At 68.0% G+C, this 23,535-nt stretch overlaps 1 protein-coding gene across 1 annotated transcript; it reads left to right on the top strand.

The window, feature by feature from the left end:
• The first annotated feature begins 166 nt into the window (after nt 1-166).
• On the top strand, nt 167-22,731 carry L1CAM (L1 cell adhesion molecule). Its single transcript, XM_062601035.1, has 22 exons — nt 167-331; nt 942-1,053; nt 1,773-1,957; nt 2,655-2,786; nt 3,895-4,038; nt 4,948-5,059; nt 5,727-5,893; nt 6,855-7,014; nt 7,131-7,255; nt 8,383-8,484; nt 8,776-8,973; nt 9,755-9,825; nt 10,416-10,641; nt 11,215-11,333; nt 12,048-12,282; nt 13,134-13,256; nt 13,739-13,912; nt 15,441-15,563; nt 16,410-16,574; nt 17,561-17,692; nt 18,390-18,462; nt 20,316-22,731. Exons 1-22 carry the CDS (start codon nt 196-198, stop codon nt 20,539-20,541), a joined length of 3,240 nt encoding a protein of 1,079 aa, XP_062457019.1. The 5' UTR covers nt 167-195; the 3' UTR covers nt 20,542-22,731.
• Nucleotides 22,732-23,535: the final 804 nt, after the last annotated feature.

Genomic DNA, 23,535 nt, shown 5'->3' with positions numbered 1-23,535 from the left:
CACTTTTCCTCCTCTCGCTCCCCATTTCCTCCCCGCCTCGCTTCAGCCAGGGCTGGTCGTCGGTCCGGGGAGGGGAGGGGGGGGGTCCCTGTGCGCCCCCCTCCCCCCGGTGACCCCGGTGACCCCCGTGTCCCCCCCCCCACACCCTCCCCCCCGGCAGGGATCATGCACATCGCGCAGGACCAGCGGGTGAGCATGGGCCAGGACGGCTACCTGTACTTCGCCAACGCGCTGGCCGCCGACTCGCACCCCGACTACATCTGCCACGCGCACTACCTGGGCCCCCGCACCATCATCCAGAAGGAGCCCCTCGACCTCCGCGTCGCCCCCAGTGCGTGCCCCCCACCCCGCTGAATCGCCCCCCCCCTCTCCCTGCCCCCAAAATCACCGTGGGGCACGCCGCTCCGAATCCCGGCCGGGAGCCGCTCTCCGGGACCGGATCCGCCCGGGGAGCCTGGTGAAATCATCTCCCTTCAAGTCACCCTGGGAATCCCCTCCACCGCCCCCCCACCCCAAATCTCCCCTGAGACCCTTCCTGAAAATCACTGTGGGACCCCCTCCCAAATCCCTCCCCCCGGTCCCTCTGGGAGCTCTCACAAGTCTCCCCTGGGAACCTGCCCTAAATCCCCCCCTAGAGCGACCCCCCCCCCTCAGATTCTTCCAAGATCCCTCTGGGACCACCCTAAATTCCCCTCGGACCCCCACCCCAAATCTACCTGGAAATCCTCCTGGAAAACTGCCCCCCCCCCAAATTCCCCTGGGAGCCTCCTCCTAAATCCTCCACCCCTGCCTCAAATCCCCCCCCAACTGTCCCCAGGAGCCCCAAACCCCCCCCCCCCAGAAAACCCAATGGATCCACGGGGGGAGGGGTGTCTCCCCCCCCCAGGGGGTCTCCCAGGAGGTGTCTCCCCCCCCCGACTCCCATTCTCCCCCACCCCCAGGTAACGCGGTGCAGTCCCGCCGGCCCCGGCTGCTGGTGCCCCGCGACCCCCAGCCCCCCCACGTGGCGCTGCGGGGGGGCACCCTGGTCCTTGAGTGCATCGCCGAGGGGCTGTGAGTGGGGCAGGGGTATGGGGGGAGTCCAGGGGTGTCTGTGGGGTGCTGGGGGTGCAGAGAGGTTTTAGGGGAACCTGTGCAGTCCTGGAGAGGCTTTTGGGGGTCTTGAGGTGGTCCCTGGGGTCCTGAGGAGGGGCCCTAAGGAGTTCCTAGGGGTGCTGGGGTCCTCCAGAGGGGTCCTGGGGGTCCCTGGGTGCACCCTAGGGTCATGGAGAAACCTCAGGGGGTCCTGGGGGTCCCTGGGTGCACCCTGGGGTCATGGAGAAACCTCAGGGGGTCCTGGGGGTCCGTGGTTGCACCTTGTGGTGCAGGGGGAGTCGTAGAGGGAATCCCTGGGTGCACTCCGGGGTGTTGGGGGGTCCTGGGGGGGGTCTCTGGATACACTTTGGGGTGCTGAGGGATCCTAAGTGGTCCTAGGGGATCCCTGGGTGCACCCTGAGGTCCTGGGGGGGGGGTTACTGGGAGCACCTTGGGGTGCTGGGGGATCCTGGGGGGGTCCCCAGGTACACCTCGAGGTGCAGAGGGTATCTTGGCGGGGGGGGGGGGAATCCCTGGGAGCATCCTGGGGTGCTGGGGGGGGTCTCTGGTTGCACCCTGGGGCCCCGGGAGGATCTTGGCGGGGGTGGGGGGTGGTGCTGGCGGGTCCTTCGGTGATCTTGGCGGAGGGGGGAGCCCCGGGTCACCCCAGGGTGCCGGTGACGCCTCCCCGCCCCCAGCCCCACGCCGACGGTGCGGTGGCAGCGCCTCAACGGGCCGCTGCCGCGGGGCCGAGCCACCCTGGAGAACTTCAACAAGACGCTGCGGCTGCGGGCGGTGGAGGAGGCCGACGACGGCGAGTACGAGTGCGTGGCCGAGAACAGCCAGGGCCAGGCCCGCCACGGCCACGCCGTCACCGTCGAGGGTAGGGCCCTGGCGGGCGCTGGGACCCGCTGGGATGGGCACTGCAACGCTTGGGAGGCGCTGGGGTGGGTATTGCAGAGGACTGGGAGGCGTGGGGAGGGGACTGGGAAGCACTGGGGAGGGACTGGGAAGCGCTGCGGCGGTTGTTGGAGGGGACTAGGAGTCATTGGAAAGGACTGGGAGGCACTGGGGTGGGTGCTGGAGGGCACTGGGAGGTGCTGCGATGGGGACTGCAGTCCTTGGATGGTGCTGGGATGGGTGTGGGAGGGGACTGGGAGGCACTGGAGGACACTGGGAGGCACTGGGATGGTCATTGGGGGCAACTGGGAGGCACTAGCAGGGACTGAGAAGGCAACGGGAATGGACTGGGAAGCACTGGGAGGCACTGGGAAGTATTTGGGCAGTCCTGGGGCAGGTTGGGGGCATCCTGGAGCTGGTTTAGGGCTCCTGGGGGGAGGGTCGGGGGCCCCAGGGCAGATTTGGGGGTTCCGCGGATTTGAGGGCCCTGAGGGGACTTGAGCAGGCCCCAGGCGGGTTCTGGGGGCTCCCAGGTAGTTTTGAGGGGTCCCTAACACTTTTCAGCAGCCCCCGGAGTGGGATCCCTGGGGGCGTTGGGACCCTTGGGGGTCTGTGTGCGGGGGATGCGGTTTTTGGGGGGGTTCCTGGGGGGGGGGTCGCTGACGGCCCGGACCCCGCAGCGGCCCCGTACTGGGTGCGGCGCCCCCAGAGCGGGGTCTTCGGGCCCGGCGAGACGGTGCGGCTCGACTGCGTGGTGGAGGGCAAACCGCGGCCCCGCGTCAGCTGGCGCCTCAACGGGGTGCCCATCGAGGGTGAGCGGGGCGCCGGGGGGCCGGGGGGGGGTTATCGGGGTCCCGGGGGGGTCCCTGGAGCCTGAGAGGGTCATTGGAGTCTCTGGAGGGGGTTATTGGGGTCCCTGGAGGGGAGTTATGGTCCCTGGGGGGTGGGGGTTATTGGAGTCCCTGGGGGGGATCTCTGGAGGCTGTGAGGGTTATTGGGGTCCCTGGGGGGGAATTGGGGTCCCTGGGGGAGGAATTGGGGTCCCTGAGAGGGATCTCTGGAGGCTGTGAGGGTTATTGGGGTCCCTGGGGGGGAATTGGGGTCCCTGAGAGGGATCTCTGGAGGCTGTGAGGGTTATTGGGGTCCCTGGGGGGAATTGGGGTCCCTGAGAGGGATCTCTGGAGGCTGTGAGGGTTATTGGGGTCCCTGGGGGGGGAATTGGGGTCCCTGGGGGAGGAATTGGGGTCCCTGAGAGGGATCTCTGGAGGCTGTGAGGGTTATTGGGGTCCCTGGGGGGGAATTGGGGTCCCTGAGGGGGATCTCTGGAGGCTGTGAGGGTTATTGGGGTCCCTGGGGGGGATTGGGGTCCCTGAGGGGGATCTCTGGGGCCTGTGAGGGTTATTGGGGTCCCTGGGGGGGGGAATTGGGGTCCCTGGGGGGGATCTCTGGAGACTGTGAGGGTTATTGGGGTCCCTGGGGGGATTATTGGGGTCCCTGGGGGGGAATTGGGGTCCCTGAGAGGGATCTCTGGAGGCTGTGAGGGTTATTGGGGTCCCTGGGGGGGGAATTGGGGTCCCTGGGGGGGATCTCTGGAGGCTGTGAGGGTTATTGGGGTCCCTGGGGGGATTATTGGGGTCCCTGGGGGGGAGTTGGGGTCCCTGAGGGAGTTATCGGGGTCCCTGGGGTGGTTATCGGGGTCCCTGGGGGGGGGGATTGGGGTCCCTCGGGGGGGTCCTTGGAGGCTCGAGTGGTTATTGTGGTCCCTGGGGGGGGGGGGCAGGTATTTGAGGTCCCTGGGGGATTATTGGGGTCACTTGGGGGAGGTGGAATTAGGGTCCCCACAGGGGTCCTGGGGGTCTCCGGGGAGGGGAGGCCCCCCCACCCGCACCCCCCAACCCCACCCGAGGGCGCCCCCCGCAGAGGTGCCGGGTGACGAGCGGCGCGCGGTGCGCGACGGCGCCCTGATCCTGGCGCGCCTGGAGCCCAACGACACCCTGGTGACGCAGTGCGAGGCGCACAACCGCCACGGGCGCCTCCTCGCCAACGCCTACGTCTACGTCGTGGGTGAGCCGCGGCGGCCCCCCAACCCCACATCGCCCCGGCGACCGTCGCCGTGGCGACCGCGAACCCCCCCCCTACACACACACACACGTACCCCCGGCAAACCCTCCCCGCGGCAACGGTGGCCCCCAAGTGCGTCGCTGCGGCGACCGTCCCCGTGGCGACGGCAACCGTCCGCCCCGGCAACTGTTCGCCGTGGTGAGGCGTCAGCCGCAGGCCCTGGGTGACCGCATCCGCCTCCCGCGGCAACAGTCTCCATGGTGACAGCAACCCCCCCCCCCACCCGGCAACCACATCCCCTCTGGCAACCATCGCCGTGGCGATGGTATCCCACCCCCCCCCCCGGGCGCCGTATCCGCCCAGCGACCACATCCCGCCGGCAACCCTATTCCCCGTGGCAACCGCATCCCCACGGCGACCACTTCCTCCCTGGCAACCGTCCCCTGGCCACCGTCCCCGCGGCAACCGCATCCCCACGGTGACCATCCCCACAGCAACCGCATCCCCCTGGCAACCACCTCCCCCCTCCCCCAGCAACCGCCCCAGGAATCCCCCCGTCACCACGGCAACCAGGCAAGGATTCCCCCTTAGCCCAGCCGTCGCCGTGGCAACCCGGTCCCGAAGTGGTTGCCGTAGCAACCAGCCCCCTTCCCAATCGATAACTGCTCCTGCAGCAACCCCGCTGGGCTGCCGTCGCCGTGGCGATGGCCACCCACTTGGCAACCGCCTCCGTAGCAACCGCTGGTACCTGTTGCCATGGCGATTGTTGGGGATGCCTCGCCCCGAGGGGGGCTGGGGAGGGGCTGGGGGGGTTTAGGGGGGTTTGGAGGAGGCCTAGAGGGTTTGGGGGGCACTCTGGAGGGTTTTGGGGGGTCCGGGCGCCCCGTCCACGGCCCCCGGCGCCCCCCCCAGAGCTGCCGGTGAAGATCCTGACGGCGGACGAGACCCGCTACGCCGTGGTGGAGAACCGCACGGTGTTCCTGCACTGCCGGGTCTTCGGGGCCCCCGCACCCTCCGTCGAGTGGTGAGACCCCCCCCCCCGGCACCCCAGGAGCCTCCTGTGACCCCCCCAGACTCCTCCAGTCGCCCTCCCAGACACAAATGGGACCCACTGGAGCCCCCCAGGCTCCCTCCTAGGCACTGATGGGACCCCCAAGCTCCCTCCCAGCCCCCTGGGGTCTCCAGGACCCCGTTGGGACCCCTCAATCCCCCCCAGATGCCTCTGGGATCCTCTGAGACCCCCTGAGCTCCCTCCTAGCCCCCCCCCCCCGGATCCCCAGAACCCCCTCCCAGGGCCTATCAATCCTCTCCCAGGCACCTGTGGGACCCTCAAGCCCCCTGCCAGCCCCCTGGGGTCTCTGGAATCCCTCTGTGACCCCTAAATCCCCTCCCCAGGTAACAGTGGGATCCCCCTGAGCCCCCTCCCACCCGCTCTGGGGTTCCTGGGATCCTCCTGGACCCCATGAATCCCCCTCCCAGGCACATACGAGACCCCTGGGACCCCCTGAGCCCCCTTCCAGGTCCCCCAGGGTCCCTGGGACCCACCTGGGACCCCTCAATCCCTCTCCCAGATGCCTCTGGGACCCCCGAGACCCCCTGAATCCTTTCCCAAATGCACCCGCCCCCCCCACACCCTGACCCTTCCCAGGATCCCGCCCGACCTCCTCCGGCCGTTCCCCCCCCCCCCCCAGGCTGACGCCGACGCTGGAGCCGGCGCTCCAGGACGACCGGACCTTCCTCTTCACCAACGGCACCCTGCGCCTGGGCCCGGCGGCCCCGGGCGACGGCGGCCCCTTCACCTGCCGGGCCCACAACACCCACAGCAACGCCACCATCGTCGCCCACCTCGACGTCAAAGGTGCCCGGCGCCCTCCCCCCACCCCCCCTACCCCCAAACTCCACCGAGGGCCCCCCCCCGGGACCTGCCTGAGACCCCCGAGAGCTTCCCGGGGTGCTCCGGGGCGGTTCAGCCTCCCCCTCAGCCTTTCTGGGTCGCCCTGGAGCCCCTAATTCACCGAGGAACCTCTTGGACCACCCCCAGAGACCCCCCTGGAGCCCCTAATTCACCCTAGAGCCCCTTGGGTAACACCTAGAGACCCTAATTCACCCAGGAACCCCCTGGACCACCCCAGAGACCACCCTGGAGCCCCTAATTCACCCCAGAACCCCTCGGATGACCCCTAGAGAACCTCCTGGAGCCCCTAAATCATCGAGGAGCCCCTTGCACCACCCCCAGAGACCCCCCTGGAGCCCCTAATTCTCTCCAGAACCCCTTGGATGACCCTAGAGACCCCCCTGGAGCCCCTATATCACCCAGTAACCCCCTGGACCACCCCAGAGACCCCCCTGGAGCCCCTAATTCTCTCCAGAACCCCTTGGATGACCCCTAGAGAACCCCCTGGAGCCCCTAAATCATCGAGGAACCCCTTGGAACACCCCCAGAGACCACCCTGGAGCCCCTATATCACCCAGGAACCCCCTGGACCACCCCCAGAGACCCCCCTGGAGCCCCCACATCACCAAGGGATGCCCTGAACCACCTCCAGAGACCCCCCTGGAGCCCCCACATCACCCAGGGGCCCTCCAGACCCCCCCTGGACCCCACCATGTTCTCCTGCAGCACCCCTTAGACTCCCAAATCCTTTTGTGGATACCCCAGAGCACCCCAGAGCCCCTTGGGAACCCCCCTAGACCCCCCCAACCCCCCCAGGGACCCTGTAAAGCCTCCAGGGACCCCCTCCCCGAAAAGAAATCCTTCCCGAGAGCCCCCCCCACCACCACCACCACCTCCCCGCTAACCCCGTGCCGCCGCGGCGCAGCGGCGACGCGCATCGAGACGCCGCCCCAGAGCACGACGGCCAAGAAGGGCGAGACGGTGACGTTCCGGTGCGTGGCCGCCTTCGACGCCGGGCTCGCGCCGCGCGGCCTCGAGTGGCGCCGGGACGGGCAGCTCCTGCGCGAGACGGCCGACAGCGACAAGTGAGCGGGGACGGGGGGCCAAAACGGGGTGGGGGGGGGGTGTGTGTCCCCCCCAAATTGGGGCACCGCTGGGGGACGCTCACGGCGTGTCGTCCCCGCCGCCGCGCCCCGAGCAGGTACTCGATGGCCGGGGACACGTTGACGGTGGCCGGCGTCGACTACGGCGACCAGGGAACCTTCTCCTGCCGCGCCTGGACCCCCCTCGACTCCGCCGAGGCCTCGGCTCAGCTCCGCGTCGTGGGTGAGGCCCTCCGAAACGCCGCCGGCGATCCCCCGAATCCTCCCCGGGATCCTCGAGATCCCCCCCCCCCCCCCCCCCACGGGGAGCTGCCCCGGTCCCCGTCCTCTCCAGTCGCCGCTTCCGCCACGTTCCCCTGAGGTTCTGCCCCATTTTCACCCGGTTCTGCCCCAGTTTCATCCGGTTCTGCCCCGTTTTCCTCCACTTCTGCTCCATTTTCCTCCACTTCTGCTCCGTTTCCCTGATTCCCCTCGATTCTGGCCCCGGTTGCCCCCCTGCTGCCTCCAGCTGCCCCAGTTCATCCCCTAGTTCTGCCCCTTTCCCTCCCTCGCTCCCTCCCCGTTGCCCCGGTTTATCCTCATTTGCTCCCAGTCCTGCCCCCTTTTCCCCCTCATTCCCTGCCAGTTGCCCCAGTTCATCCCCAGTTGCCCCCAATTCTGCCCCCTTTTCCCCCTCACTTCCTCCCAGTTACCTCCGGTTGCCCCTGGTTGCCCCAGTTCATCCCTAGTTACCCCCTGGTTCTGCCCCCCCATAGTCTCCCAGTTTTTCCCCCCATGGCCTCCCAATTCCCCCCCCCATGGGCCCCCGGTTTTGCCCCCCCCAGGGCGCCCTGGTTTTGCCCCCCATTTCCCCCTGGTTCTGCCCTCCACAGCCCCCCGTTTCTGCCCCCCATTGCCCCCAGTCTTGCCCCTCCATTGCCCCTCGGTTCTGCCCCCCACGGCCCCCCGGTTCTGCCCCCCATTGCCCCCAGTCTGCCCCCCCATTGCCCCCCGGTTCTGCCCCCCACGGCCCCCCGGTTCTGCCCCCCCATTGCCCCCCAGTTCTGCCCCCCACGGCCCCCAGTTCTGCCCCCCACAGTCCCCCGGTTCTGCCCCCCCATTGCCCCCAGTCTTGCCCCCCCATTGCCCCCCAGTTCTGCCCCCCACGGCCCCCAGTTCTGCCCCCCACAGTCCCCCGGTTCTGCCCCCCATTGCCCCCAGTCTTGCCCCCCCATTGCCCCCGGTTCTGCCCCCCACGGCCCCCCGGTTCTGCCCCCCACAGTCCCCCGGTTCTGCCCCCCATTGCCCCCAGTCTTGCCCCCCCATTGCCCCCCAGTTCTGCCCCCCATGGCCCCCGGTTCTGCCCCCCAGGCCGGCCGGGCCCCGTGCGGGAGCTGCAGGTGCTGGAGGTGGGCGAGCGCCGGGTGCGGCTCAGCTGGACCCCGGGCGAGGAGCACAACAGCCCCGTGGAGAGTAAGGGGGGGTCTGGGGGGCTCCTGGGGGGGTCCAGGGGGGCCTGGGGGGGATCTGGGGTGGATAAGGGGGAGCTGAGGGGTTCCTGGAGGGGTTCAGGGGAGTCTGGTGGGATCCTGGTGGGAGAAAGGGGGGGGGGATGAAGGGGTGTGTGTGGGGGATTGGGGGGGTCTGATGAGTCCGGGGTGGGGGGCAAGGGGGGGATAAAGGGTCTGGGGTGGGCCGTGGTCTTTGGGGGGGGGGTCAGGTGCACCCCCGTGACCCCCCTGGGGCGCCTCCCCCCCCCCGCAGAGTTCGTGGTGGAGGAAGAGGAGGGCATCTTCGCGCCGGGGCGCTTCGTGGAGCGGCTGACGGTGCCGGGGGGGCAGCCCTGGGCCCCCCTCACCCTCTCGCCCTACGGCCGCTACCGCTTCCGGGTGCTGGCGGCCAACGCCTACGGCCGCGGGGACCCCAGCATCCCCAGCGCCCCCATCTCCACCCCCCCGGCGGGTGAGTGCCCCCCAAAACCCGCCCGGGGACCCCCAAAATCCTCATGAACCCCCCAAAACCCACTCGAGGACTCCCAAATCCCCACAGAGCCCCCTCAAAACGCACACAGGGATGTCAAAATCCCCATAAACAGCCCCAAATCCCACCCCAGCATCCCCCGCGCCCCCATCTCCACCCCCCCGGCGGGTGAGTGCCCCCAAAACCCGCCCGGGGACCCCTAAAATCCTCATGAACCCCCCAAAACCCACTTGAGGACTCCCAAATCCCCACAGAGCCCCCTCAAAACGCACACAGGGATGTCAAAATCCCCATAAACAGCCCCAAATCCCACCCCAGCATCTCCCGCGCCCCCATCTCCACCCCCCCGGCGGGTGAGTGCCCCCCAAAACCCACCCCGGGGACCCCTAAAATCCTCATGAACCCCCCAAAACCCACTCGGGGACTCCAAAATCCCCAGAGAGCCCCCCCCCCCAAATGCACCCAGGGATGTCAAAATCCCCATAAACAGCCCCAAATCCCACCCCAGCATCCCCCGCACCCCCATCTCCACCCCCCCCCCGGCGGGTGAGTGCCCCCCAAACCCCACCCAGCACCCCCCAAATCCCCATGGAAACCCCCAAGCTCACCCAGAGACCCCCAAATCCCCTTGGCTTCCCCTAGCCCCTCTCAGGGACCCCCAAAATCCCCATAGGCACCCTTAACCCCCTCCCCCACTCCTGCCAAGGGCCCTGGGAATCTTTTTTTTGGGGGGGGGTCTCTGAGCTTCCTTCCCCCCCCCCAGCCCCCGAGCGCAACCCCGGGGGGGTCCGGGGTGAAGGCAACGAGACCAACAACCTGGTCATCACCTGGCAGGTACTGAGGGGACCCAGGCGTCCGGGGGATTTGGGGGTGCTCGGGCAGCTTTGGGGGGGTCCCTCCATCTGCAGGCAGGATTTTTTTTTGGGGGGGGGCTCAGGGAGGCTGAGGGCAGCTTTGGGGGGGGTCCCTCGATGCTGATGTAGGTTTGGGGGGGCTCAGGGCATCTTTGGGGGGGTCCCTTGATGCTGGGGCAGCTTTGGGGGGATCAAGGCAGCTTTGGGGGGGGTCCCTCGATGCCAGGGCAGCTTTAGGGGGGCTCAGGGAAGCTGAGAGCAACTTTGAGGGGGGTTCCTCGATGCCAGGGCAGGTTTGGGGGGGGTCTCAGGGAGGCTGAGGGCAGTTTTTTTTGGGGGGGGGTCCCTTGATGCTGGGGGCAGGTTTGGGGGGGGATCAAGGCAGCTTTTTTTGGGGGGGGGGTTCCTCGATGCCGGGGCAACTTTAGGGGGGCTCAGAGAGGCTCAGGGCAGCTTGGGGGGGGGGTCCTTTGATGCCGAGGCAGGTTGGGGGGGGGCTCAGGGAGGCTTGGGGCAGACTTTGGGGGCGCCCCCTGACCCCCCACCCCACCCCACCCCACCCCGGCGCAGCCGCTGGCGCCGGCGGACTGGAACGCCCCCGAGGTGCAGTACCGGGTGCAGTGGCGGCCGCTGGAGCCGGCGCTGGGCCGCTGGAGCGAGGAGACGGTGGGGGGCCCCCCCTTGGTGGTGGGGGGCACCCCCACTTTCAGCCCCTACGAGATCCGGGTGCAGGCCGTGAACCCCGCCGGCAAGGGCCCCGAGCCCGCCGTCGTCGTCGGCTACTCGGGAGAGGACCGTGAGTCGGGGGGGCGGGCGTTGTCCCACACCCTGCACCCCCAAACCCACCGGGACCCCCAAATGGGGGGGTGCAGAGAGACACCCCCCCCCCACCCCAAGGAGTGAGGGTGATCCCAGATCTGGGGAGTGCAGAGACATTTGAGGAAGGGAGACCCCCGCCCCAAAATCTGAGGGGTGCTGGGAAGCCCCCTAAGATGGGTGACCCCAAAAGTGGGGGTGCACAGAGACCCCCCCACAGGGAAGAACCCCAGATCTGGGGATGGAGGCCCCAACATTGGGGGAACCCCAAATGTAGGGGGTGCACAGAGACCCCCCCCCCAAGGGGAAGAACCCCAGATCTGGAGTGGAGAGACCCCTGATATTGGGGGGCTCAGATCTGGGAGGGTGCAGAGACCCCCTAAAATGAGAGGACCCCAAATTTCTTTGGAGGGGAGACACCCCTCATTTGGGGGTCTCCCGTGGCAGACCCCCGCATTGGGTGGGGGTGCCTCCTTTTTTGGGGGGGAGGGGAGGGGGCTGCTCTGGTTAAATTTTGGGGTTCACAGGGTGTTTTCCTCCCCCCCCCCCGCAGTGCCGCTGGCGTACCCCGAAAACGTGGGGGTGGAGATCCTGAACAGCACCAGCGTGCGGGTGCGCTGGAGCCTGGCCGGGTCCCCCGGGGAACTCCGGGGGCACCTCCGGGGCTTCCGGGTACGGTTTTGGGGGGGGGGCACTGGGATTCGAGTTGGGGGGGGCTCCTGGGGGCTTGGGAGGGGGTCTGGAGTTTGGGGAGCTCCTGGGATGGAGACTGGAGGTTTCGGAGGGGCTCTTGGGTCTGGGAGGGGGCTCCTGGGGGGCATTTAGGGGTTTTGGGGTGCTCCCGGGGGGGAGGATTTGGGGATCTGGGGGGCTCTTTGGTTTGGGGGGGGGCTCTTGGAGATGGAGTTGGGGGGCACCCGAGGTCTTGGATTTGGGGTTTGGGTGCTCTGGGTGGGGGGCTCCTGGGGGTAGGATTTAGGAGTCTGAGGGGATCTCTTGAGTCTGGGGGGGGCTCCTGGGTTGGGGTTTGAGGGTCGGGGGGGGGCTTTCAGGTCTGGGGGGGGGGTCCTGGCAGGGGGATTTAGGGGTCGGGGGGTTCTAGGGTCTGGGGGGGCTCCTAGGATGGGGCTTGGGGTGACGCCTGAGTTTGGGATTTGGGGGAGGCCTAGGGGGGGGTGTTCCTGAGTTTGGGGGGGGGCTCCAGGGCTTGATTTGGGGGTACAGAGCCCCTGGGGGGGGGTCATGGGTTCTGGGGGGACCTGATGCATCGAGGGGGCAGTTTTAGGGTGCGAGGGGGGGGGGGAGCACGTGTGGCAGGGCTGGGGGGGGGCGACCCACGCTGACGTGTGCTCCCCCCCCTCAACCCGCCCGCCCCCTCCCCCCAAGGTGCTGTACTGGCGCGAGGGCTGGGTGGGGGAGCGGGCGCGCCGGCAGGCCCCCCCCGGGCCGGGCGCGGGCGCTGGGGGGCACCCCGGGGTGCTGACGGTGCCCGGCGAGGCCCGCGGGGTGCTGCTGGCGGGGCTGCGGCCCTGGAGCCGCTACCGCCTCCAGGTCGTCGTCTTCAACGGCCGGGGCGACGGCCCCCCCAGCGACGAGATCCGCTTCGACACCCCCGAGGGAGGTGAGGGACCCCCCCCCCAAAAAAAAACACCTTGAGGGGTGTCCCAACAGCTCCCTGGGGACCCCCCAGCTCCAGCCCGGGCCTCCTCCCACCACGTGCCCCCCCCCCCTCCACCCTCCGAGACCCTCGGATCTTCCCCAAATCTCAGAAATCTCCTGGGGGGCCCCAGCTCCATCTTGGGGACCCCTGAACCCATACCGAACCCCCCCCTCCCCCACCAGCACCCTCCAAGTCTCCTGGGGACCCCCCAACTCCATCCTGGGGCTCCAATCACTTCCCTGGGACCCCAAAACCTTCCTGAGGACCCCCAGCAACCATCCTGGGGGGCCCACGTGCCCCCAGGGACACCTGACCCTCAATATAGCCCCCCCCAAACCCATCCCGGGGACCTCCAAGCCCCCCTAGATCCCCAAATCCCCCATGGGGGACCCCCAATCACCCTTCTGGGACCCCCAACCCCATCCTGGGGACCCCCAAATCCCCTTGGGCTCTGAAATCCCTCTAGGAACCCCCCCAAACATCCTCCTGAGACCCCTAACTCAGTCTTGGGAACCCCCAAACACCCTCCATGACCCCCCCAGAGCCTCCCAGGGACCCCAATCCCAACAGAGGGAGCCTGAACCCCTCCCAGAGGACCCCAACAAGCCACCGGGACCCCCAAAGACCCCCTTCAGCCCCCCCTCCCCGTTCCCCTTGCCCCTGGTTCGGGGGGGGGGGGTCCCTGCAGCCCTGCTTGGACCTCCTCAGGCCCCCGATTTTGAGGGTCCCTGGGCTGTTCTTGGTGCGGGGTGGCCTCGGCCTGCTTTGGGGGTGCCCTGAAGCCCCCCTCTCCATCCCTCCCCCCCCCCCAGTGCCGGGGCCCCCCGAGGCGCTGCTGGTGGAGCGGGTGACGGACACGGCCCTGGCCCTCGAGTGGAAGCGCCCGCGGCACCCCAACGGCGTCCTCACCGGCTTCCTGCTCCAGTACCGCCAGGGTGCGCCCCGGGGGGCAACTGGGGGGGGGGGCTGAGGGTCCCTGGGGGGCTGGGGGTCCCCGGGGGGCTGGGGAGGGTCTGAGGAGCACTGGGAGGGGGAACCGGGCAGCTGGGGAGGGTCTTGGGGGTGGGGTGGGGGGACATTAGGAGCACTGAGGGGGAGACGGAGGGCATTGGGAGACCCTGGGGGGCTGGGGAGAGTCTGGAGGGGCACTGGGAGCACTGGGAGGGTGAACTGGGGGAGCTGGAGGGGCACTGGGAGCCCTGAGTGGGGGAGTTGGGGGTGTGGTGAGGGGGCACCGGGGGGGGGGGCACTGGGAGCCTCCATTGGAGGAACTGAGGGAGCTGGAGGGCACTGGGAGCACTGGGTGAAGGTACTGGGGGGGCTGGGGAGGTGTTTGGGGGTCGGGGAGATGTTTGGGGGGTATCCGAGGGGGGGTGGGGTTTTTTTTGGGGTGGGGGGGCTGACGGGGTGCCCGCAGTGAACCAGACGGAGGGGGGGCTGCCCTACGAGATCTCCTTCCCGGCGGGGACCCTCAACACCACGCTGAGCCGCCTGGCGCCCCGCGGCCGCTACCGCTTCGCCCTGCGCGCCCTCACCCGCCTGGGGCCCGGCCCGGCCCTGCTGCGCGACGGCTCCACCCTGCCCGAGCCCGGTGAGCGCCCCGCCCGGCGCCCCCGGACGCCGGGGAACGGGGCCCCTGAAACCGCCGGGGGACCCCTGAAACCGTCAGGGGGGGCACCGAAACCACCGGGGAACCCCTGAAACCGTCAGGGGAGCCTCAAAACTGTCAGGGAGGGACTCTTGAAACTGTCAAGGGAGCCTCAAAACTGTCAGGGGGGCCCTGAAACCACCGTGGGACCCCTGAAACTGTCAGGGGGGGCACCGAAACCACCGGGGAACCCCTGAAACCGTCAGGGGAGCCTCGAAACTGTCAGGGAGGGACTCTTGAAACTGTCAAGGGAGCCTCAAAACTGTCAGGGGGGCCCTGAAACCACCGGGGAACCCCTGAAACCGTCAGGGAGGGACCCTTGAAACTGTCAAGGGAGCCTCAAAACTGTCAGGGGGGGCCCTGAAACCACCGGGGGACCCCTGAAACTGTCAGGGGAGCCTCGAAACTGCCAGGGAGGGACCCTTGAAACTGTCAAGGGAGCCTCAAAACTGTCAGGGGGGCCCTGAAACCACCGTGGGACCCCTGAAACTCTCAGGGAGGGACCCTTGAAACTGTCAAGGGAGCCTCAAAACTGTCGGGGGGGCCCTGAAACCACCGGGGGACCCCTGAAACCGTCAGGGGAGCCTCGAAACTGTCAGGGAGGGACCCTTGAAACTGTCAAGGGAGCCTCAAAACTGTTGGGGGGGGCTGAAACCACCGGGGGACCCCTGAAACTGTCAGGGGACCCCTGAAACTGCCAAGGGACCCCTGAAACCATCAAGGGAGCCTCAAAACTGTCAGGGGGGACCCCTGAAACCGCCGGGGGACCCCTGAAAACACTGCCAGGGTTTCCCTGAAACCACCAGGAAGGCTCCAAAGCTGCTGGGGGTGGGGGGGGAGTGATCAAAACCACCAGGGGACCACTGAAACCGACAAGAGGGCCCCAAACCACTGAGAGGGTTCCTGAAACCACCGGGGGACCCCTGGAAAGATTGTCAGGGGATCCTGAAACCGCCAGGAGGAAGCCCAAAGCCTCTGCTGGGTAACTGAGACCTCGGGGGGGGGGGGGGGCTGAGCCTCTCAGGGGGCTCCTGAGGTCTGCAGGGGCCTGGAAACCTCCACGGGGTAACTTAGACCTCTCAGGGAGCCCTGAGACTGCCAGAGGGCCCTTGAAACCGCCATCCATGGGGGGGGGGTGCTTGAGACTGCAGGGGGGTCTGAAACTACCATTAGGGTAAATGAGACCCCCGTGCCGGGGGCCCCTGGGACTCACTTGGGGATAACTGAGACCGCCTTCGGCACCTCAAAACTGAGGCCGCTGGGGGGGGGCCTTAAGACCATCGGGGGAGGCTTGAAACCACTGGGGAGGCCGAAAATGCCAAAGCAGGGCTGATCCTGGGGGTCTCCTGTTCGTGGCAGTGGGCTGGAGGGGAACCCTGAGGGCTGGCGAGTGTCGGGGGGGGGGTTGGCTCCATTTTGGGGGGGCCCCTCAGCCAGTTCTGAGCCCGTTTCCCCCCCCCCCCCCCCGCAGTGCTGCCGGCCCTGGGCAGCGTGATGGTGGCCGAGGTGGGGGAGGACTTCACGCTGCTGCTCTGGACCCTTGCCCACCCCCAGGCCAACGTGGAGTTCGAGGTCCAGTACATGAGCAAAACCAGTAAGGGGGGAGAACGGGGGGGGGGGGGGGCTGTGGGGTTCGGTGGCTCCTCCATGGGGTTTGAGGGGGGGGGGCTGTCAGTGTGGGAATGTGGGGCTTGGGAGGAGAAATGGGGTTTTAGGGGGGTCTTAGTGGGATTTAGGGGTCCCTCGTGGGATTTTAGGGGTCTCCTGTGGAGTTTGGGGGCTCCTGGGTAAAGGGAGGGGGGTTTGGGGGGAAATGGGGTTTGAGGGGGTCCTATGTGGGGTTTGGGGGGTCCCCTGTGGGGTTTGGGGGGCTCTGGGTAAAGGGAGGTGGAGTTTTGGGGGGAAATGGGGTTTGAGGGGGTCCTATGTGGGGTTTGGGGGGTCCCCTGTGGGGTTTGGGGGGCTCTGGGTAAAGGGAGGTGGAGTTTTGGGGGGAAATGGGGTTTGAGGGGGTCGTATGTGGGGTTTGAGGGGTCCCCTGTGGGGTTTGGGGGGCTCTGGGTAAGGGGAGGTGGAGTTTGGGGGGAAAATGGGGGTTGAGGGGGTCGTATGTGGGGTTTGGGGGGTCCCCTGTGGGGTTTGGGGGGCTCTGGGTAAGGGGTGGTGGAGTTTGGAGGGAAAATGGGGTTTGGGGGGGTCGTATGTGGGGTTTGGGGGGGTCCTCTGTGGAGTTTGGGGGGCTCTGGTAAAGGGAGGTGGAGTTTTGGGGGGAAAAGGGGGTTTGCGGGGGTCCTATGTGGGTTTGGGGGGGGATCCTGAGTGAGGGCAGATGAGACTCAGAGGTGCTGGGGGCAGTTTCGAGGGGCCCCGGCCGTGAGGGGGATGGGGGGGGCCGACCGTGACCCCTCCCCCGGGGGCGCTCCCCCCCCCCCCCCCGCAGCGGCTGAGCCCTGGCGCACCTCGGGCCGCGTCAACTCCACGCTGGGGCTGTACCGCCTGGGGGACCTGCGCCCCGGCACCTCCTACCGCGTCCAGTTCGTGGGGCGCAACCACTCGGGCGAGAGCGTGGCCTTCTGGGAGAGCGAGGTGCACACCAACGGCACCCGTGAGTCCCCCCTTCCCGCCCGCCGGCGCCCTCGAAACCGCCCCCTGCCGCGCCGGGGACCCTCGAAACCCCCGTTCTGCCCCTGCGGGCGCCCTCGAAACCGCCCCTTGCCATGCCGGGGACCCTCGAAAACCCAATTCTGCCCTGCGGGCACCCTCGAAACCGCCTCTTGCCATGCTGGGGACCCTCGAAAACCCAATTCTGCCCTGCGGGCGCCCTTGAAACCGCCCCCTGCCGCGCCGGGGACCCTCGAAACCCCCCTTCTGCCCTGCGGGCGCCCGCGAAACCGCCCCCTGCCGTGCCAGGGACCCTCGAAACCCCCGTTCTGCCCTGCGGGTGCCCTCGAAACACCCCTTCTGCCCTGCGGGCACCCTCAAAACCACCCCCTGCCATGCCGGGGACCCTCAAAACCCCCCTTCTGCCCTGCAGGCACCCTCGAAACCGCCCCCTGTGGTGCCAGGGACCCTCGAAACCCCCATTCTGCCCTGCGGGCGCCCTCGAAACTGCCCCCTGCCGCACCAGGGACCCTCGAAACCCCCATTCTGCCCTGCGGGCGCCCTTGAAACCGCCCCCTGCCGTGCCAGGGACCCTCGAAACCCCCGTTCTGCCCTGTGGGTGCCCTTGAAACCGCCCCCTGCCATGCCGGGGACCCTCGAAACCCCCGTTCTGCCCTGCGGGTGCCCTTGAAACCGCCCCCTGCCATGCCGGGGACCCTCGAAACCCCCGTTCTGCCCTGCGGGTGCCCTTGAAACCGCCCCCTGCCATGCCGGGGACCCTCGAAACCCCCGTTCTGCCCTGTGGGCGCCCTCGAAACTGCCCACAACCACTTTGAGGCCCCTTGAAACTGCTCTTTCCCCACCGGGCACCCTCGAAACCACCCGCCCACCTCCCAAAAGCCCCCCGAAAGAAAGCCGTGGGGCGGTGGAGGTGGGGGGGGGGCTGCCGGGGGCCGGCGCCGACCCCACCCCACCCGCCCCCCCCCCCAGTGCTGCCCACCCCCGTGAGCACCTTCACCACCGAGGGCTGGTTCATCGGCTTCGTCAGCGCCCTGGTGCTGCTGCTCCTCGTCCTCCTCATCCTCTGCTTCATCAAGCGCAGCAAGGGGGGCAAGTATTCGGGTGAGCCCAGAGCGCCCCCCCCCACCACGGGGCACCCCGACACCCCCCCAGCCCCCCCCCCCGGGGCACCCCAAAACCCCAGGATGCCCCCCCAGAGCCCCTGAGGCATCCAAGAGCTCCTGGGGATCCCGGGGGGGGGGAGGTCCTTGAGGCTTGTGGGGGGGGGGCCAAAAATCTGGAGGGGTCCTGGAGGGCCCCTGTGGTTTTTTTTTTGGGGGGGGGGGTCCCGAGACTTGGAGGTATCCTGGAGGGTCCCTATGGCTATGGGGGGAGGATCCTTGGGGGGCCCTGAGACTTGTGGGGGTCCTGGGGGTCCTGGAGGGTCCCTATGGCTATGGGGGGAGGATCCTTGGGGGGTCCCGAGAGTTGGGGGGGTCCTTGGGGATCCCCAAGGCTTGGGGGGGGGATCTGAGGGGTCAGGATGGGTCCTTAGACTGCAGGGGGGGGATCCCGGGGGTCCTTGGGGGGGGGGATCCTGGGGGTCTCCAAGGTTTGAGGGGGATCCTGGGGGTTGCCTAGACTTGATGGGGGGTCCTGGAGGTCTTGGGGGGGGTGTCCCGAGTCTCCAAGGGGCCTTGGGGGCATTCCTAGGGGTGCCTGAGGCTTTGGGGGGGTCCCTGGGGTCCCTAAGGGGCCCCCAAGGTTTTTTGGGGGGGTCCCAACCCCCCCCATCGAGTCGTGCCCCCCCCCCCCGCAGTGAAGGACAAGGAGGACACGCAGGTGGACTCGGAGGCCCGGCCCATGAAGGACGAGACCTTCGGGGAGTACAGGTGAGGGGGGCGGGGCCTGGGACCGGGGGGGCGGGGCTTGGGAGAGGGGCGGGGCTTGGCGCGGCGGAGGGGCGGGGCCTAACCGCATGGGTGGGGGGGGTGTCCGGCCAACGCAGCCCCACCCCCTCCCCCCGTGCGAGGTCAATGGGGGAGGGGGTGGGGCCTGCTCCGGGGGGGCGGGGTCAACTGCAAAAGGGGCGTGGCTACGCGCAATGGGGGCGTGGCTTGACGTTGGGGGCGGGCTCAGAGCCTCCCCCTGGTAATTGCCCCCCCCCCACACACACACACCGCTGCTCTGGCTAATTGCCCCCCCTCACCCCAGCTAATTGCCGCCTTTCCTAGCTAATTACACCCCGCCACCACCACTAATTGCCCCCCTCGTGGTTAATTGCACCCCCCCTCGCTAACTACCCCCCCCCGGGGCAATTGTCCCCCTGCTCTCACCCCCTCCCCAAATGCTCTGTCTCCCCCCACCCCGCTGTCGCCTTCGCTAACGCAGGTCCCTGGAGAGGTAAGGGGGGGAGGGGGCTGCCCGGACGCCTGGGCCCCCTGGGGTGGGGGCAGGATGCCTGGGTCCTTCCCAGCAGTGGGGGAAGGGGTGGGGGGGGGGGGATCTGGGCTTGGAGGATTTGGCGGGGGTGGGGGGGCGCGGGAGGCGTCCCCGTGCGAGGGGGCGTCCTCGTGCACGCTGGCGGCCCCCTCGCGTGCCCCCCGCCCCTCAGAAACCCCTCGCGAGCCCCGAAACCCCCTCGCTCCCCACCTCGCACCCTCCCCGCGCCCCTCGCGCCCCCCTGAGCCCCTCCAAAGACCCGTGTGAGCCCCTCGAAGGCCCCTTGTGCCCCCCCAAGACCCCCAAAAGCCCCTCGCGTGCCCCTCGCGCCCCCCTGAGCCCCTTGAAAGCCCCTCAAAAGCCCCTCGCGCCCATTCTGACCCCCTCAAAAGCCCCTCAGAAGCCCCTCATGGCCCCCTGGGCCCCTCCAAAGCCCCTTGGACCCCCCCCCCGAGCCCCTTGAAAGGTCCTTGCCCCCCCCCAAGCCCTCCCAAAGGCCCTCAAAAGCCCCTCGCACCCCCTCCAGCCCCTCAGAAGCCCCTTGAAAGCTCTTCCCCCACCCCTTGCCCCCCTCCGAAGCCCCTCAGGTGCCCCTTGCACCCCTCTGAAGCCCCCCACGTGCTCCTTGCGCCCCCCCCAAGCCCCTCTGAAGCCCCTCGTGTGCCCCCTCCAGCCCCTCCGAAGCCCCCCGCGTGCCCCTTGCACCCCCCAAGCCCCTCTGAAGCCCCTCGTGTGCCCCCTCCGAAGCCCCTCACATGCTCCAAAGCCCCCCGTGTGCCCCCCCAAGCCCCTCCGAAGCCCCCCGCGTGCCCCGTGTGCCCCCCCAAGCCCCTCTGAAGCCCCTCACGTGCCCCGTGTGCCCCCCCAAGCCCCTCCGAAGCCCCCCGCGGGCCCCTTGTGCCCCTCCGAAGCCCCTCTGAAGCCCCCCGCGTGCCCCTTGTGCCCCCCCCAAGCCCCTCTGAAGCCCCCCGCGTGCCCCTTGTGCCCCCCCAAGCCCCTCCGAAGCCCCCCGCGGGCCCCTTGTGCCCCCCCAAGCCCCTCCGAAGCCCCTCGTGTGCTCCGAAGCCCCCCGCGTGCCCCTTGCACCCCCCCAAGCCCCTCTGAAGCCCCTCGTGTGCCCCCTCCGAAGCCCCTCACATGCTCCAAAGCCCCTCGTGTGCCCCCCCAAGCCCCTCCGAAGCCCCTCGCGTGCTCCGAAGCCCCTCACCACCCCCCCCAGCCCGGAGGCCGTCGCGCGGCCCGGCGGCGAGCCGGGGCCGGAGCAGGGGGTGGTTGGGGGGAGCCCTGACGCTTCTCCCTGCAGCGACCCCGAGGAGAAGGCGTCGGGCAGCTCGGGGCGCTCGCTGGGGGCGCCGGGGCAGGCGCTGGGCAGCGACGACAGCCTGGCGGGCTACGGCGGCAGCGCCGACGTGCAGTTCAACGAGGACGGCTCCTTCATCGGGCAGTACAGCGGCGCCCGCGGCCCCGACGGCCCCGGCAGCTCCGGCACCGGCAGCCCCACCGCCGCCGCCGCCCCCGCCCTCGACTAGGGGCCTCCCCGCGGCGCCGGGGACCCCCCCTCACCGCCACCACCACCCACCCACACACACACACACGCACACACACGCACACACACACACACACGCACCACCTCCGCCCGGCACCCCGCTGCGGTACTAGGAAACCCCTCGGATCCATCCCACGGTACCTGGGACCCCCCTCCAGGGTGCCAGGGACCCCCCCCCCACAATAACTGGGACCCCTTGGACACCCCCCACGGTACCTGGGACCCCTTGGACACCCTCCTGTGGTACCTGGGACCCCTTTGACACCCCCCACGGTAACTAGGACCCCCCCTCCAGGGTGCCAGGGACCCCCCCCACAATAACTGGGACCCCTTGGACACCCCCAATGGTACCTGGGACCCCCCCCTCCAGGGTGCCCGGGACTCCCCCCCACAATAACTGGGACCCCTTGGACACCCCCCACAGTACCTGGGACCCCCCCTCCAGGGTGCCAGGGACCCCCCCCCCAATAACTGGGACCCCTTGGACACCCCCCACAGTACCTGGGACCCCCCCTCCCAGGGTGCCAGGGACCCCCCCCACAATAACTGGGACCCCTTGGACACCCCCCACGGTACCTGGGATCCCCTCAGAGGTGCCAAGGATCCCCCCACCCAGGCCCCCTCCCACAGTACCAGGGAGCCCTTGGACTCCTCCCATGGTACCTGAGACCCCCTCCTCCAGGGTACCAGGGACCCCCTTGGACCCCTCCCACAGTACCTGGGACCCCCTGGATCCCCCCATGGTACCAGGGACCCTCCTGCTAGGGTGCCAGGGACCCTCTGGAGCTCCCCACAGTACCAGAGACCCTCACCAGAGCCCCCCCCATGGCGAAAGGGGACCCCAGGGCCCTCTCCCCATTGCGTATAGGTAGGGGCCCATTGCGTAGAGGGACCCCCACTAACCCCAAGGGGACCCCTGTCCCCCCCTAGTGGCATAAAGGGACCCTTGGACCCCCCAAAAAGGCCAAAAGGGATCTTCAGAGCCCCCCCGATGGCCAAAGGGGATCCCCTCACCCCTCTCCCCAGCCGGGGGGGTGTCCTACCCCCCCCACAGCCCTCCCTTAAAGGGGGACCCCAACCCCTCGCTCCACTGCCAAAGCGGGGGGAATCCCCAAATGCCCCCCCCCAGCCCCATGCAATGGAGTTATTGGGGGGGGAAACAACTAGGTGCCATGGGGGGACCCCTAAAAAGCGCCTCGCAGTGGGGGAAGTCGGGGACCCCATTGCATGTAGCCAAAAACTAAGCCCCCCCAAGCCCTGTTGGGGGGGCCCAGATGCCTGGGTTCTCTATCTAGACCAAATTGAGGGGGGGGATTTTGATCCCCAATTTTCAGCTCCCTCCTCTCCCCCTATAATCCTTCAGCCCCCCCCCCGACTCCTTTGGGTTTGGGGGGGCCCCGACACCCCCCAGCACCCCCCTACCCCCCCCAATCTCTGAATGCATCTCACGGCGCTGCCTTGGCAACACTCACACGAGCCCAATGGCCCCTCCTGGGGGGGCCCTGCACCCCACCGTGTGTCCTGGGACCCCCTCAGGGAGCCCCTGGACTCCCCTCAGACCCCCCCCAGTAGCCCCCCAGACTCCCCAAATCACCCCAGCACTCTTATGACCCCCAGATCCCCCCAAAGCTGTCTTTACCACCCATTATCCTTCGGACCCCCCCCCAAGCCCCCATTTTCATCCCTATGGACCCTCCAAACCATCCCTAGACCCCCCCCCATTGACCCCCCCAGACACCCCTCAAACCATATCAGCCCCCCCAGCCCCCCCCCCCCCCGAGCCCGGCCCCTCCGTGTCGCCCCTGTGCGCTGGTGTTGTAGCTGCTTTAGGCCCCTGGTGTTTGTGGTGCCCCCAAGTCTGTCTGTCTGTCTGTCTGTCTCTCCCCCACCTCAAACCTCGGGAAAAGAAGCGAAAAAAGGCCCAAAAGGCCTCAAAAATGGAAGCTGAACCCCCCGTGTCCCCCCCCATGTCTGTCCCTCCCCCGGGTCTGGCCGGAGCCCCTGTCCCCCTCCCCCCCGTCGGCACTGTCGCGTGATGCCGCCGGGGCCTGTGTTTCTCTCTATATATATGTACATATCAGAATTATACAAAACGACAAAAATGAGCAAAAAAAAAAAAACAAAAACAAAAACACACACAAAAATACTAGGAACAAAGACGTCAAAAAAAAAAGAAGAAGAAAGAAAAAGAAAAAAAAAGACTGAAATAAAGGAAAAAGGGGGAAAGAAAAAGAAAAGACCAAAAATCAGGGAGATAAACCAGCCCTGGAAGAGACCTGGCTTTGTGGCTCGTTCTTGGTGGTGCGTGTATTAGGGTTCATATGGGAGCGCTCCCCTAAATCACTCGGTGGAAGTATTTGGTGGTTTATGGTACCCACCAATGCTTGGAGGGTGCCCTTCTCCCCCCCCCCCCCCAAAAAAAAAGGAAAGACTATTAGTGATATTACGGTAACACCCCATCAGTGTATTATGGTACATCCAAAAGGTGGGGGAAGAAGTATTTGGTGCATTACGGCCGCCCCACCCCAAGGAATCCGCGAGCGGGTGTATTAGGGTTCATACCGCAGTATTCCCACCCTACCCCTCGCGGTAAAAGGGAGAGGGAGGCTATTCGTGCCATTACGGTAAGCCCCCCCACCCCGGGAAGCAGGCACGCACACACACAAAGGAAGGCGGTGGCCGCCGCTGTTAGGCGCATTACGGCGGCTGCCACGCCCCCTCCCCCAGGTTGGGTGGCAGAACCATAGGTGCATTACGGTACCGCTCCCTTTTCCCCGTGGCGGGGCGGATATTAGAGGTAGTACGGGCGCAGGAAGCGGGGTGGCGCCTACTCGGGGAATTACGGCTACAAAGAGTGTGTGATTGGGGTGGGGGGGTAGGACCACTGCGGGAATTACGGGAGAGTGTGCGTTGGGGGGGGGGTTTAGGTGCATTACGGTAGGGTGGGGTACTCGGGAATTACGGTACCCGGGGCTGG

The sequence above is a fragment of the Rhea pennata genome, unplaced genomic scaffold (assembly GCF_028389875.1).
Source record: "Rhea pennata isolate bPtePen1 unplaced genomic scaffold, bPtePen1.pri scaffold_198, whole genome shotgun sequence".
NCBI lineage: Eukaryota > Metazoa > Chordata > Aves > Rheiformes > Rheidae > Rhea > Rhea pennata.
The sequence above is the reverse complement of the archived record's forward strand: the minus strand, read 5'-3'. Positions and strand labels throughout refer to the sequence as shown.